Source organism: Anoplolepis gracilipes, chromosome 3, assembly GCF_047496725.1.
Source record: "Anoplolepis gracilipes chromosome 3, ASM4749672v1, whole genome shotgun sequence".
In the NCBI taxonomy this organism is placed as follows: Eukaryota; Metazoa; Arthropoda; class Insecta; order Hymenoptera; family Formicidae; genus Anoplolepis; species Anoplolepis gracilipes.
Window position 1 is genome coordinate 12847800 of NC_132972.1, and position 18081 is coordinate 12865880.

At 28.6% G+C, this 18081-nt stretch overlaps 2 protein-coding genes across 2 annotated transcripts in view; both read left to right on the forward strand.

Moving 5' to 3' along the window:
- LOC140663852 (uncharacterized) overlaps positions 1–18081 on the forward strand; it is a 58688-nt gene that overhangs the window by 5047 nt on the left and 35560 nt on the right. The gene's annotated exons all lie outside the window — the stretch shown is intronic.
- On the forward strand, positions 8358–14355 carry LOC140663853 (uncharacterized). Its single transcript, XM_072888367.1, has 3 exons — positions 8358–8790; positions 10881–11558; positions 14117–14355. Exons 2-3 carry the CDS (start codon positions 11210–11212, stop codon positions 14119–14121), a joined length of 354 nt encoding a protein of 117 aa, XP_072744468.1. The 5' UTR covers positions 8358–8790; positions 10881–11209; the 3' UTR covers positions 14122–14355.

The following is an 18081-nucleotide window of genomic DNA, read 5'->3' on the forward strand; positions in this document are numbered from 1 at the left end:
TAGATATATAGATATACACTAAATATATAGATACATACATAATCTGACCGGTTTGATATTTAATAATTCTACTAAATCAATATATTTTTTACAAATAGTATAAATGTGATCATTTTTTGCAAAATATTAAAAATTGTTGCATATTTGCTTTATTAAAATCAGATTTTACATATATATTGTATATACATATTTGAAAACTTTTACAAATTACAGACTTATACGCAATATTGAAGAAAAAGACAATTTTGATATTATTGTGTATTAATTATTCTTTAATAAAGTAGATAATATAAAATTCACGCTATCTGATCATGTAGATTGTAGATCAAACCGTTTTACCAGCTTATACTAACTTACCGACAACTCGATGCTTACCAAGAGTTGATCTACTTTTTACGAAAAACTTTACTTTTTACAAATATTTGCAAAAAAAAAACAAATTGTAAATTCTTTCTCTTTTTCTTCCACTTGTTTAAATTCTATTCGAGTAAAACAGTTTTATCTGTAATATGAAGTTAAACCATTCTGTACGATTATTCAATACTACATCTCTCAATTGAACAAGTTATACTCTCGATGACAATGCATGATATTATATAAAATGCATATTAAAATTTTAATTATTAATACAAAAATTAAATAACTATAAAATGTTAATATCTATCAGTAGTATCACTTTTCTCTCTTCAAAAAAATACAATTATTAAATTAATACCACAGCCAAATCAATATCAATAGCAATTTGAGAAATTCTGATATCATAGTTCTGAAAATTATCAAGAAATATAATTAAATTTATTAAATTTGACCTTTACGAAAATCGCCAATTATCAATTTTATTGTTGTTCGTTAAGCATCACAAGAATTATGAATTCAATGTAAGAAATCTGTATCAAATACATATTTTATATTTATGATTAACTCATGATTAATATTATTTTGGAAAAGAATCTTTGTATTTACTCAAGCTTGATTAATTATGGAATTCTACAACATCATGTTTAAGGACTTTAACATTGTGCGCTGTTCAACGAGCAATAAAGAGATACCAGTAGTTTCATTACGATCTCCATTCTGTTTTTAAATCTATCTAGGGAACAAAGGTAACATAAGAACGAAAGTCTCTCGTATGGGTACGAAACGTGTTTTTCGTTCTGCTACGCGGTAATGGTACAAATTCTCAAATGGTTATAGTCTCTGGAGTGCTGACAGTAACGTACTTTGTTTTTTCAAGTTATATAAAGATTAAGATAATGATTAAACTAAAACTTTATTAAAACTCTACTATTAAAATTTACTAATTACTAATAATCTAGATCTCTATCATAACAAACAATCGCCTTTCAATTCAAAAAATTATTTTAATGTTTAAATGAAAATTTCTGCTTGTTATTTATACGATCTAAAATATATAAATAGATATATAATACAAATTGTTTTCCTATATAGTATAAAAATATTATGTACTATATAAATACATATATTATATAAATAATATCGAAATATATAATATAGAAAATAATATTAAAAAAAGTTATTACAGTTACTTTTATAATTGAGATAAAAAATATTGTTCAATTATTCAAATATTCTAAAATTATAACTAAATTCATGAAAATCGAGTATATTTAGAATCTAGAAGTTCATACATATCATTATATGTGTTAAAAAATATAAAATTAAATTATTATTAAAAATTAACAAGATCAATCATCTCGATACATAAGCAACAAAGAAAATTCAGAGAAAAATAAATAAAATAGTCTCTCTTAAACTAAATCAGTAAAAATGTTACTGATTACAGCAGTGACAAGATTTTAATTCAATAAATATTCTACTAATCTTCATAAAAATACTTCTACTATGCCCTTTTTTCTTATATTTCACTGATTATGATAATAATCTGTGATCAGATAAATCTGATAATCAGATTTCAATGAAAAAAAACAACCACTACTTTTTCTTTTTTTTAGCGAAATTCCACTCAGTTTGCAGTGTTATAACTGACACTACTATTTATCACTGATAATACACTGATTCAATTTAGAATATATCCAATTAATTGTAGGAATATATATATGTATAAGTATATATTATTTAGTGACATCTGTCAAGGCTTTAAATTAATCACGGTTAACGATGCCTGACTGGAATGCTTTCGACGCACAACGAAAAGAAACTGTGAGGATAGGTGAGAAGCTTGTTGCGAGCGTGACTAATGATCTAAGAGACATAGTCGTCGAACAAATCGATATACATACGTCGCTTCCCTCTGCCGAATCGCGCAAGTGAGCAATGATAAATGTGTCTCGACCGTCGTGAATGCAAAATACTTCAGATTAGCAGATAACTGTATAGTTCGCTGTCTGCAATCACACCCACATTTGCCTTTTAAAATCAGTTCGACTGTCTGACAGAAAGAAATAAACAGAGTAAAATCCAGACAAAGATGAAATATTTTCTAGCAATGTAGCAGCCAATGTGTATAATGTGAAAATTTACATTTGTAAATATATACTTTGAAGATTAGATAATGATATTACCATATTATGTTATGAAATAAATATCTATGTAAAATTTGGCACCCTACTTTTATTATAAATATACTTTTATTAAAAGTAAAGTGCTAAGTTTAAATGAATCAAATAAAAACTTTTTTCCGAAAATGTGATTATATACATATATCAGAGTTAAAAAAAGTAGAAGCAAAATTTTGCTTCTGTTAAATGATAAAAACTCAATTAAAAAATGTTATATATATATATATATTAAAATTATTTTTTTTTTATATAAAGAATTTTTGTTTTATATAGAAAAAGAACAATATGATTTTTTTATATTTTTATACAAATCTCAATAAATTTAATTAATTTCATAACTTTTATTAAAAAAAAATTGTTTTTAAAAATAATTTATTGCATACTATTTCTCTTCTCATTTATTGAATTATTGCATGACCAAGCGATATTTGCATTTATCTTTACATTACCTGCAAGATGCGTCTAATATACACGAAATGGCAAATATAAATCTTAGTCACTTGACACATATTAGAAGTGATAAATTCATCATAACTAAGTTATTGAATTGCTAATTTTATCGATACATATTCCAGCGAAAGGTATTTGCATAATTATGCGGCACATAATTATCTGAGCCATATTATGCTCAGTGAGAAAACAGAAGACCTTGAGTAACGTATCCAAAAATGTTCACAGATGGTACACGATAATAAAAACAGTAAAACAGTAATACGCTTGTATCGAGATGATATAAAGTCCATGAGAGCATGCAACCAGCAACTGGAAAGTCGTAAATGTAAGAAATGTAAAGTAATAAATGTGTAAAAAACCGCGAACAATATGCTTGCAGAAACTAACAAGTATAAAGAAGTAAAGTCAGCTAAAATTAAAATGTAGTCTCTAGTAGTCTCGGATGACTATAAACAGGCATTCAAGAGAACCGTATCAGCTCTTGAGTCTACATATTTAACGTACATCACACTATTATTTCATACTTGAGATCACGAAAAGTAAAAAAGCAACATGATTGAGGAACTTCTCAAATATATTCGAATATAATCCAAAGCTTATATTATTATTTCTAAAGAGATAATATTTTTAATGCGATAATATCAAACGCAATATATTAATTATATTGTATATAATATATTGTATATAATAGCGAAGAGTGGATACTTTCCGTTCAAATAGATTTTGTCAAAAGGTGCATTAAAAATTATTTTAAAAATATATTTTAAATAATAATTAAATAATTTTGATGCATGTTTCGATAAAATATGTTTAAACAGAAATCCATCGCGCTATATTTACATATATATAATTAATAGATTGTGTTCGATGTTATCGCATATTCGAAACATTATTTAAAATATATTTATTACATTTATGTGCATTATCGAAAAATATATTTATAATATGACGATTAATAACAAACGATTAACTATATTCTAAAAATCTATTTAAAGTAGAAATTTCAAAAAGAAAGTAAAAATTATATCGACAAAAATATATCTAAAAACAAGACTATTTTAGTCAGATATTAAATTGGCAAATTCACAATCCACAATCCGCTCGTTCGGCTATCGAACAAAAATCTAATACAAACCAAACGAATACACATCGCTCGTCTATCACAAAAGCTCGCACATGTATAGGATACGGTTGCATAGCTTGCGCTGTCATAAATTTAAGTATCTCGAGAAATGGCGATGCAACTTCTAAGATTGCAAATACTGTTGATTCATTTCAATATGGATAAGTTTCCTCCTTTTCGAATATAGAAGCAGCTCTTCCCTCCACGTTCTCGTAAAACTTTATTGGAACTAGTGACTCTCTTCTGCGTAGAAAAGTTTATAGTTCGCGAATATGCCGGCGAGATGACACGAGACGACAAATGAAATGAAATCGGCGAGGTCGGTTAATGACATACGAAAGCATGTCCGCGATGACATCGCCGCAACGTTCCCTCGACCACGCCTGCCGAATCAAGTTTTACTTTCATTCGGTGAAAGTGGTACCCCCCGAGCTGGTCCCCGCGCTCGCAACGAGTTTATCGGACGCGTGCACTTTTTCCTTCGTTCTCTTCTTCCTCCGCCATCGCCCCATAGTACCCGTCGTATAATAAACGTTTTTCTCGGTATCCTCCCGGAACAATCTCGTCTTTTTCTACGATTGCGAGTAACATTGGTACAATATCAGTTTCTACAATTGTAGAATGTTTTTTTTTACAAAGCTCACAAATGCAATAATCAATAGTAGTAATTGCTCATTGTGATATCAAATGTTTTATCATAAGTTTAATTATCATTTGAAAAATTTTCTTCAATTTAATTAATTTTATGAAAATTTTATTTTGTCACGTATAAAAAAAACAGGAATTAAATTTTTAATTTATTAAAATAAATAAGTATTTAGATTTAAATATTCAAAAATTAAAATTAAAATTCCTAATTACGCTATAATTTTTTTAACCACGACAATAACATACTATTTAATTGACCGTGATTATATTTGGAAAACTCATATATATATATATATATATATATATATTATGCCTTTATTTTGATAATAATTTAAAAAATAAAAAAGATTCAATAAACATTCACAATCGCATCAGCAAAAACGTAAAATGTAAGTATGTATTATCAATCGCATCGCGATTGTGATTGTAAATTTTGTTTATCAAAATGTGTTTAGACGAGTTGACCTCCAACTTAAGAAAAAATAAGGCGTTCGGCGGAATATATTCTTTTATCCATCGACATAATTGTAAATTACCGTTACAATGAAATGAGGAAGTGGAATGCAAACAATGTAAATCGTGCAAATCGGCGATTTTGTGGTATGTACATACATAGGTACACGTAAAACTCAGACTATTGTTCTGTGACGTGAGCACCCCGTTTAATCCCGGTCTCATTTGATTTTAGATGAACTCTATCCGACGAATTCCTCCGAGAGAAATTCCATTCTATTCAACTGCCTCTATACTTGTCCTACACATATAAGCACATCGAAGACCCGCAGTTCTTTCTTGCACGCATTTCCGTTGATCCGGTCTGGAAAAAAAACCACCGGATTGAAATTCATGTACGCGAGTACAATCCTACGTTCTTTAGATTTGGTGAACATTCGAAAGTTTCGCATTCCAGAAGCGACTATAATACTTGCCAGCAAAAAGAGAACTGACAGTAATTGCTTAGCATATGAGATTGTTTTAAATACAGTTATTAATTATTATTTTTATCACCACCTACTGTAAACTTACCGTTTTATTTAAAAAAAGTACATTAAAATAAATAAATGAATAATTATATATATCATTTTAAAACATAAAAAAATATTAGAAAAATGTATCTTATTTTTTGTGCTGCGTTAGTGAAATCCTTCTATATATCTATAGTTATAGAATCATCTGAAAATTATTCTCACAATGAATGCTTCTTTTTGACAATTTTATTTTCCAAGAGTGAATTTTTCTTTTATAATAAAACAATGTGCTTTTTGTGAAAATAAGCATTATAGATATATATCTTTGCAAAACTCGCACATAACTTTTTTGATATCGGTTTGTAAATCACATCTGCACAATAGTATTCGTATTGTTTTAGTATGTCGGCCGAGGAATTGTGCGATAAGATATGAGAAAATATGTATAACTCGTATGTCGATGCTTTAGCAGTATCAGTGCGTCTTCAAGCAATTTGTCTAGGATTGTCGGCAATACAGAATTCAGCAAAACAAGCGTTTCTATATTTCTCGGAAGAAAAATTCCTTAAGTCTTATAAAAATATGTAAATTTGTGTATGCTATGAGCTATGGAGATACAATATTATTTCTATAAGTCCTATTTACTTTAATTCTTATATATTTATGATTAAAATAACTGCCAGCAAAATAGAATATTATTAATTTTTATATTTTGTAAAAATATAAAAATTCTATAATTTTTTAATTAGGCAAAATATATATTAATTTAATATCTCAGTTCTAATAAAAATGACTGACAATGAGTAAAATTAGTAACAACAATTCAAGTTAATTTATTGTTTTACCTTCACTGTCAAAGATCCGAATGACTGAAATAAATTTCACTAATCCAATCGCCAAATCAGTGACGATCGCACGTGCGTTTGATCGTGCGATGAGTCAGAACGCATATGTACGTCGGTGATACTTTAAGAACTGAGCGGAATACTTTACGAGGAATACTGGCGGTGATGTACGTTTATGCCGGTCTGCGGCGACAACAAAAACGAACTGACGTATGTCGCCCGATATATAGGCGAAAGTATAATTATGCCGCGTAATTTATATATGCCATTCGCGCACGTCCGTGATACACACGTCACGATGAGAAAGAAGCGCGCGCACCGAAAGAAGAACGCATGACACACGCATGCTTCGGAGGGTTCGCTTTTTCCGTCTCTACTTTCGCAAAGTCCCGAGCATTCATAAAGCGCAAATTCTAAAACCTTCACTGCTGCAGTGGATGCCTCCCGGATTTGTCGACTTAAACTCGCGAACGTACGATGACGCCGATGACGCGTGACAGACGCATTTCTTTCACTATTTCTTGTACTTTTTCGCGACGTTCTGCTCGACGTCCACCAGTTACTGTCAAAGTCATGAAGACAAAAATAACATAGACGAAACAAGTACGTTAAATTGAAGATTTGTATTTAGATTGTATAGGTTTCTCGACATCAAAAATATATTGCTAAATAAAATAATTATAAATCTGATAATACCGAAATAAATTTTATGTTTTGCAATGGTCTAATAAAAATATAACACAATATATTAATCTCTATTTTAAGTTCTTTTATATATAGTATCGCGAAAGTTTACTAAATTATCTGAAATTATGTAAATTTTCAGCTGATAATTTCAAATAAAATCTTCAAGTCATGGTTATTTGTATTTTTTAAATCGGGCGTGCGTCACAGGTCATTAACCCACAATCCGAAAATATCAAATCTAATCTGATCTAAAATTGATTTATGTTAAAACCTATTTAAATCGATTTTTTGCAAATTTCTTTCTCCTTTTCCGATTTTTATAGAAGTAGCAATTTAGTTTCAGTTGTTCTTTCACTTTTGCCATTTTTATTGGATGCCTGTCACACTGAAGATACAATCTTACTTGAAGCATCCGGCCTCTCGGCAACGGAAGTTGCGAGTCAGCGTCGCTATTACGAGCACGTGTCTCTCGTTCTCGCGTCTTTCACGGAATGATAGGAATTTCAGAAAAATACTAATCGTACGTCTTTCATGGTTTCTTGTCATATTATTGCAGTCAATATGTTCGTTAGTTGTAAAAATTTTTATGCATTTGCCAATTTCTTTCTAAAATTTCCTTCGTAAAATTTACGAAAATAAATTTATGACAAATTCAATAAATATTTCGCACGATAACAAATAATCAAGAAATGAAGAGAAAAATAATAGTAAAATAATTTATGAAAAATTAGAGAGAAACAAATTTAAAGTGTTACTTTTATCTTTAATGATGTCTAGGAACTTGTAATAAACTTTTGCAAAATAGAAAGAATCTATGCTTGACAGAAATTTACAGATGTTATGGTTCAAGAATATTTATGAGATACCAATTTATTTCTGAAAGCAAATTTTATTATGCAATGTTATGAATGGCAACATCCTGAACATATAGGTTCTTCTAAGAAATGCCTAGAAGTACAGATGCAAGGACAGTGAGATTTACAAGACGATGTAACAACATCAGCAATGGCGATGTGGTCTTTGCCAAGTGATGGTGGTGGTGGTGGTGGTGGTGGTGGTGGTGGTGGTGGTGGTGGTGATGCTCGAAAGGCGACGAAGGAGAATACGAAAGAGGGTACAGAGGGGATAAAGGGAAAGAGCCTGTCTCTCGTCGGAGCATGGCATCAGTCGACGATACCGCGCGAAACCCTACGCTCCACAAATCCGTCGGTCTTCAGCAACAATCACCTTATACCGCTTAGTTTTAGTTACTTCATCCCAATTGCAGAACTATCTGTAATTCGATTCAAACTACGTTTAATTTTCTCGAAACTGTTTCAGCGATTTTAAGTCAATTTTGTAAACGCGTTTTATACGTTCGACTCTTTTTACATATACTTTTATTCTCTTTATTTTTCCTCGTGCTTGTAACCGCATTCAATCCGTCCAATCGAGAAACTCGCGCACAGCTCGCTCTCACCGTGGATTTACGCGATCATATGAGACTGTAAATCGGTCACGAGAAATAAATCCATTAACTGACTTCGGTAATCATTTTATGGCGCATTCGTTACTCTCTCGTTCGAAATTGAACGCAACCAAGCGATATTCGATATACGCAATAGTCCGTTATCTCACCGGCTATATATTATCACGACACAATTACCTCCGAGTACTCTTACAATTACGTGAAATTTTATACGATTTATGGTTAGAAATAAAATTCACAATCGGTGCAAGACTTGTTCTTTAATAATGCCGGTATTATTTTTACTTCATTTGTTTGATTATTATAATTCTTTAAACATTATGTGATTAAAAAATTGACGGAAAACAAATTATTTAATAGTAGATAATTATTCAGCGCTTGTCCCCTTCTAAATACTAATATAATTTGTGAGTACACACACACACACACACACACACACACACACACATGTATAAATAAAAATTAAAATTCTAATTAGAGCTCGAGTCATTGACAATAATTGAATACTTTTAAACCTAATCATTTTTTTCTTTTATACATTAATATATTCGTAATAATAATTGTTAATAAAATTTGTATCAACCATATTAATAAAGAGAGAAAAGTTTTATCTATTATATGTAAAATTATATTCAAACACTAATAGGTAAAGATAATGTGTATTCTAAATTTATATATATATATGATAATACTTTCTTTAATTGAATCTTTAATTAAATCATAATGTAAGTTCAAATTTTAAATTGTGAGTTGTCAAATCTTACATTATGTGTATCTAAAGTCATTCAATAATATTCCAAACACATTCGAAAATTCTCAAATTCTTAAATCACAACAAAATTATAATGTACATTTATAATGTATAATTTATACTTAACATAAGTTTAAAGGGTAAAGATTCAAACTCTTATTTTTAACCAGATTATAAAAATTAATTAAACGGAACAAATTTCGTATTATTAAAGATTTTTTTTTTAATTGATAGAGTTGATTAAAGATTAATTGCATATATCACAAAATAACAGGAAATGTCACAAAGAGAGTATTTTCTAAATACATTTCAAACATCTATAATCTGCAAAAAAATATACATTTCATAACTTCATATGCCTGTTATGTCACCAACTTATTATAAAGCACAGAATTATAATAGAATTATAATTTTTTCAATATACTGATTCAATAATTTCTCTAATTCTGTTCATTCCATTACTATGACAAATAGGAAAAAAAGGAAAGTTGTTTTTGTCGAAAAGTTTAGTACGATAATTCGTTCTCCGTTTGGTAAACGACGAAAGCTTTTAAAGAACGGCGGCGAAACGTGTGCGCGGAGATTGTCGAGCGGTGCATTTATAGACGTAATAAATCGCGATGCTGCATAATGAGAGGAGCCCGCGTGCTGAGAATTTATTAAAATCGAGCGTTTAGAAAATCCGTCCACGCGCATTAACGGAAACGAAGTTGTTAGATCGATCTCTGATACAAAAGCCCGCATGGAGTTACACGCGATAATTTATAATAGTTGATTCGGCAGATTTGCTAAATTAATTCATTGCAACAACTCGTGAGAAAATTATTTCAGTTATATTTTACATAATAGCCATTATCCAAACATATCGCGAACAAAAACTATATAATTAATCTTGCCTCTCGAACTTCGAAAATCGACATTATCTACAAAGCGCGTTTCATCACTCTTCATCTCAATAATATGATCAAATTTGAATTAATGAGCAAAATACGAGAGTCTATTATTAAATATAGCTCTCAAAATATCGATTTTTTTTAGAAGTGATATTAAAAACCTTTCAATCATCCTGTCATCAAGATCGACGTTTGATGTCAAAATAACAAACTGGTATCATGGAGATCTAAACATTCATTCGTTAGCAAAAATTGACGTAACTAAATGATGAATTAATAAATCATAAAAAACTTTGATATAACGATAAGAGATAGAATATAACAGTATTTGAAAAATATTGTATTTTTTCAATTTAATCAATAATAAATTAAGAATGGGACATCTTACATTAATAATAATCCTTTTGTAAACGTAAATGTATATTATACATATATTTATATCATTAAGCTTTCCTTACCTAATAATTTTCTAACACAAATATAAAGAAAAAATAATCGCTAAAGCAATAGAAAGGGACAACGCAAAAAAAAAAAAAAAAAAAAAAATATCTACAATATATCATTTTTCCAAAATACCACAACGCAATATCGAACGTATAATCGGTACGCTCCGTACATTATCGGATCGGCAAACGTTGGCGTGCAGCTGTCGCGTAGAAGAAACGCATGAGAGAAACGTACGCTGCCGTCTGGACGATCGACAGCAGCATGCTTATGACAGCACGCGCGCGATCGCACGCAACATCGACGCGTGCGACGCATACGAACATCGTACACACGAGCAACAACGATACGGGCACCTAGCTACCAAGGGAGTTATTCTCCCTTTTGTGATGTCGATATCTCGTGCGCGATCCTGGCCGTTGCTGAATACAGCAGGCAGAGGCAGCTACACCGCCGTCTCCGTCGATGACTCTTTCCTGAAAGAGAAGAGTCATCCGACGGAAATCAACGACAACGAGGATAAAAACATTGCAGCTGTGCAGCTCGACGAAGGCCAAAGAGTGCAAGCAAAACGACTACTCTGTCGGCATTATTATCCTGAGGGAGGATGGGGTTGGGTAGTCACCTTCGTCGGCACTCTCGTACACCTTCTGGCATCGGGCTTACAATTCTCGATTCCAGCCACCGTCGCATTACCCGCTAAAGTCAAGTTCTATCATCATCCGTGGCATACAGCCGGTGAGTTTAAGATTTCCAAATAATTTTGTCAACACAATTTCAGACATGAAACGTAACTCTAACACGTGAAAGAAAGTAATCAAAGCCGTATGTTATCTAATCGTATATACATCTTAATATATTTCTCATTTATGTAATACTTTAATTTAGAATTTAGTCGAAACAAATTAAAATTTTTTAATTTTTTTGAAATCCTATTATTTATCTTTAGATATTTTCTTTAATAATTAAATATTTTCTCTAACGATTGAAATGCTAAAAATAATAATAAAGATAATTCTGACAGACTTCAGCTATTTACTGTCAAACTAAATTCTGACATTACGTTTTCCTTGCATCAAGAATGCGTGAAATTGATTGAAAAAAAGAAATGTTAAAAGAAAAATCAATACTCTAAATCTTTCTCCTAGTAGTAAATTAGGGCATAGACTTCCTATCTAAGCGCTTTAATGAACAAGTCGCTATCTCAGCCTCAAGACCTTATTTAGTACGTTACTAGAGTAAACTCTCGTCAGCATGCCGAAAGCTATAGCTAGCACTAGCCATAGTTAAAGACCATAGTTATACGAAATTGACCGCAAAAGAAAGGCAATCAAGAAACGCCGTATATCAAAGTTATGGAAGTTTACTATTTAGACAAATAATTAAATACTATCAATAATAAACCGTAAATAATAATAATTTATTACAGTCCATAGATGATAAATTGTATAAGTCTATAAAACTTTGTGTATTCTTTTTATGTTCAATCATATTTGTCAATGAATTAAAATTTTATTACTACCTAACACACTGAAAAATCTCTATAATAATAGTAATACGCGAACTAAGTGACAGTTTGAAGCGTGACGTCCACGTTAAAGAAATTTTTTTGTGATTTTAACTTAATATGGAACGACAAATTATTTATTCTACATTCTATCAGTAAAAATACTTTAGACTAAATAATTTATAGTTTTATATTATCAGGTAAAATTTAAAAAAATGTCTTAAAATTAATTAAACAAAATATACATATACATATTATATTGTTTACATAAATTGTAAATAAAATAAAAGAGAGAGAGATTTTATTTTATTTTTATATAACATACATCTCAATCAAAATCTCACAAACTGTTCAATAAAATTTGAAACTGAGATTCGAATAAAAATTCATTAAAATAGAAATTTATGGAATTTATTTAATAAAAGCTTACAAAAAAAAATTTAGTTAATACAGAGAAAATCTCATAAGTCTGCCATCCATGTTCTCATTTCGTCATGATCTTTTAAAAAATTTTAATTTTTCTTATTTGTATATATTCTGTGAACTGGATTAGTGTATTATTATGATATTATCTAACGAGAAGGTTATTATAAAAAGACAAAAGAAATTAAAATTTTATGAAAATTTCTACAACTCGCTCGGTTCCTTCATCATTTGACTTATCTTTTTTGACACGTTTATAATATAAGAGTCCAACCCATCGTTAATAATTTATCCTTTCTCGTTTGCTGTCTTATATTCCTTGTTCTTTGAGCACGCGTCGCGATGTGAGAAACAAGTTTCTCGTACGATGAAAGTTGCGGTAGAATCCTTAACACTTATGAAAGATATATATTAAAGTTTCCTGAACTTCCCACTTTGCTATATCGAAACGTAATATTTTCGATCGATAAATAAGCGAATGATGTTTTCAATATCCTCTGCTTATTATGCTCGTTTAACTAGCTAAAGATAGTTTAAATTAAAAAAAAACAGATTTCTTAATTTGTGAAACTATAAATGTTTAAATAATGTTCAAATTTGATGTACAACGCGATAAATTTATAAAACGAGAAAAAATTTTTGATATTTTAGTAATAATAGATAGCTTTAACAGAATATTTATAACAAACTAATATTTTCCATCGCGTAACTTGTAGTTTGTTACATTTTTTTATACTATATATTTTTAATTAAAACATACTAAACACACACACGAGTATTCTTATCGTGCGAATATATTAATTCTAAAATTTAAACTAAGTAAAATTAAATTTTTTGTAAAATTTTTGCTATAAAATTATAATGCTATTTTTCCTTCTTTTAATGATAAAATTTTTATTACATAGATACTTTTCATTATTATTAAAATGTCATATTACAACATTAATACGTGAAATAAAAAATTGCAATAGAATTGCATGTAAAAAAATATTTTCACTAAAATTAAAAAATTATATTTAGATTATATATTCTATTATTAAAATCTTATAAAAAATGTAAATTGAGAAATGTAGTCTTATGGCACTAATTTATGATTAATATAGGTACATTTTATACTGCAAATAAAAAATTTAGAATTTTAAATAATCTCCATAATAAATAGTATAATGAGATAAATAAACAATAAATTTTATCCAAAAATTTCTTAATTCTTAGAAACAAAAAAAAATAAATTTATAATAAATAATAAAATTAATTTATATTAAGTTATGTTACATTATCAATTCGACAAATCTAAAAGAAATATATAATTTTAACGAATTATATTCTTATGAAAAAAAAACATTTTATACTGTAATATTTACAGGATAAATTACTTTATCGAGTTACCGACGTTGAGAAGATAACATAGCTCTCTGTTTTGTGAATAAAGGCTAAAAACAGACTGGAGAAAAGCATCGGAAGAATGCCGAGCGAGACAGTAAACGTCTCACGTAAAAATCAATAAAAATTTAATTTAAATTATTATCTCTTATCCAAATATTATAAAATATTATTAAAAACATATAGCTTTGTATATTGCCAAATTATATATTGTAATTTAATATGTATAACGTATATATTTTCTATTTTTATTTAATAATTTTAATTATTTAGTAAATAAAAAAGATAACTACACGAAAATTTTTCAAGGAAATATATTTAAAAAAAAATTTTTTTTAATAATAATGTCACATATAATAAATTATTAAATTTTAAAGCTTCTTCTATACTTTAGTTTTCATTTTATATATTCTTAATAAAAAAAGATGTATACGTCTCTATACGATAAAATTTTATACTTATATATGTATATACATATTATTGTATATTATAAGATTATAATAAAGTTGAAAAGATATTAAGAAATAAAAATTGTGTATTATTTTTTCTAATAATTTATATATTTGTCTTGAAACTAGGTTTTATTGTGATATATGTATATATTTGATATAATTATCACTTCAATTAAGAATCTATTTAAATTTGTATTAACTACAAGATACAATTACGAAAAAAATAACATTAAGAATATATAGCTTTATATAACATTCGTGAATTTTTATAAAAACATATGATGAAATTGTTTTTACTCACCAAAAAGTTGACTAAGTTCAAGCTGACCTAAGTCCAATCCTGTACTCTATATGCAGCTTATCTCACAGCCGCGACTGATGTTATATGTGTGTTGCATTGCTTCCCCATCTCTGCAAATCATTATTTTGTTGTTGAAATTAGATCATTACTTATTACAGAATTGAACATATTAAGCACTCTCCTCTCTAGTTGGTAGGCCAGGGGGTGTGACTCAGCATATCTATTATGAAATAGTATCAAAAATATATTTTAATTATGTATTTATATTAATCTTGAGTGTTAATCGTCAGTCTCTAACGGACTGCCTTAGTAGAAACATGATAAGTTTTGAACCATTGTGAATTCTGTGAGAATGTGAAGAAATGGATCAAAGGTATTGAAGTACTTTTTGTAACAGAATTATTTATACTATTTCATAATAGATTCACTGAGTCACACTCCCTGGCCTACCAACTAGGGAGGAGAGTAATGGTCTAATTTCAACAACACGATACCACAGTTATGTATTCCATGTCCATCAACAATAATAAACTTGAAGTTTGTATGATTAGTAATGTATAATTTTATTTATGTTTGTGCTGAAGAGGGCCAAAATTTAGCCGAAACATACGCACTTTTAATTATGAATTAGAACTTCATGCGCCTATTTTAACTGTAAATTTTAAGAGATTAATTACAGAGCTTGGCTCTTATTTGCATATTATCCCTTAGCTTGTTATTTTATTTTAGTTTACAATAATACTTGTATACTGTACATACATTTACAATTTCCTTATTTGTCACGAATGCTTTACGAAATGAATTTGAGTTTAACATTTTCATATAATCCAATATTTTGAAAGTATAACAGTTTTGAATGTATAAAATGTCAACTTTTAAAATAATAATAATTATATATAATTTATAAAAAAATATACATTTATTATAAATTATTAATTAAAACAGTATATATCAATTAATAGTCAAACAAATTTATACCATTTAGCTGGATATCCGAGACTGCAAAAATAAAGAATAGAAATGTTCAATTCAATTATCTCGATGTTCCTCGCGACGACCGCGCCGGGAGTCGTTCAGACAAAAAGCAACGAAATGACTTCAATGCAAGAATTCGCGACAAACCCATGTTCGTTGTCCTCTAATAATCTAGGAGGCTTACCAAGAGCAGCTTTCAGCTCTTGGTTTACCGAGAAAGAAAAAGAATTTTCTCAGATATATCTAACGATTTTCTTTAATTTCTGACAATAAGATTTCTATTTTTTTTTTCGATCCAGATCTTTGTTAATCTGTTTCTTGACTCGAGATATAACTTGAATGTATGACATTTAATTATATATGATATAATTAAGTACTAATATAATGCCAATTTATTGCTCGCTTAATCTCGAATTTATTACTTCTACTTCATTTTATGCTCTAATACAAAAATTCACTCGCAAAGACACGGATAATTAATTAATCACGCGTATATTAAATAATTATCAGAATACAACAATCGATCATTTATACATTTTAAATGGATGGAAACATAACAATTGCAAAAATTAATTACTTGTATTGCTGAAAAATCTTTAATTATTCATAGAAAAATCGTTTGGTCCTTGTTAATCATTTTTCGAGAGATAATACAATAATTTATAAAATTTTTTGTTACCAAAACGTAGGTTACGTTACAACTCTCACTGCGCAAATGAAAACAAAAATACATGTAAACAATAGCGTGCTGTACATCGTAAAATTCTAACTGGTATTACTCAAAAGCGATCTCGAATAAAAGATGCCAAACGATTAATTCTAACAATAAAAAATTATCAGGTTAGATGCGTATAAGCAACGCGTAAAAGGAAAAAACTGATTTTACGATAAAATTGGATAAAATCATTATCGTTTCATCATTAAGACTGCTATATATAAATTTTAGGTGCACTCCATTTCAAAGCAAAAATAGTGTCAAGGAACATCTTTTTAATGGATATAGAATACATCTTTCTTAACGCCTGGTTCACCGATCCTTGTCTTTTTCCTTCTTTCTCGAGACCTTTATTGTAGTGACGCGCTTCATTACATCACATTGACATATCATGAAATATGTAAACAAGAACCTACTTTCTTACATGCAATTTATTTTCATAATTATTGCGTCTCAATTAAATCACGTACTATTACATAATATTGCGTAGTATTAAGGTTGACCCGTTATTTTCAAATTTCTCAATTATTAATCAGTTAAAAAATAATACAAATATAAAACAAATTGATTCGAGCACTTCGTTTAATTGATAAGTACTATTAAAGATTTTGTATTTTAATATTTATCAATCAGGCAACAAAATTTAATTTAATTTTAAATTTAATGCTTGTACATTGATATAATCAATGATTTTTCGCGTTCCCCTGTATATAATATAAAATAACACCTGCGGTTAACGTCGAAATACATAAAATGTCGCGCAATAATCATCTGATGTATATGCAAGTGCATGTACAATCGCAATTAATATAACATGTTTTTGCAAATTTGTGAATATCATAAAGAAGCAATAAAGGATAAAAAAGAAATCAAATGACAGAGAAATGAAACACCCATGTGAAGAATTTATAATTTCATCGATTTATATTACTTGTTATTTGTGAAATTGATTACTTGTTTACTTCTGTGGTAAATTCAAAATTATAATATTTCGGTGGAACTCGGTACAATTAATTCGAAAAAAAGTTTTGATATTGAACTGATATCATCTGATAAAAAAATCTGATATCTGATATAAATCTGGTATAAAATTTTTTTGCGATTTATGTATTTGAACTTAAACCATTATATTCACGAAAATGTAGAAGAAGCCAATAAACATTGAAATAAATCTGATTCGCTTATATATATATATTTTCTATACGTTACAAAATTTATGAATTAAATTAATGTATGTAATTGATAAAAAAAATTATAATTCATAAATATAAAAATAAAAAGTTTACAAAATAACATAGATTTTAATATTTTTACTACTTTAAAAATTTTTAAACTAAAAATATATATTGTTGCATTCCAGACCTATTGCATTCAATGTAAAAAAATATCAGCGTCCAAATACATAAATAAATTTAAAAAATGCAATGTGCTTTACAACATATGATAATAGTGATTAAAATAAAACTCCGCAACTTTATAACTCTTCTCAAATTAACAATGCATGC

Bases quoted from the DNA above. Each gene is read 5' to 3' on its own strand.
- LOC140663853 (XM_072888367.1), top strand. From the start codon at position 11,210: ATGTCGATATCTCGTGCGCGATCCTGGCCGTTGCTGAATACAGCAGGC.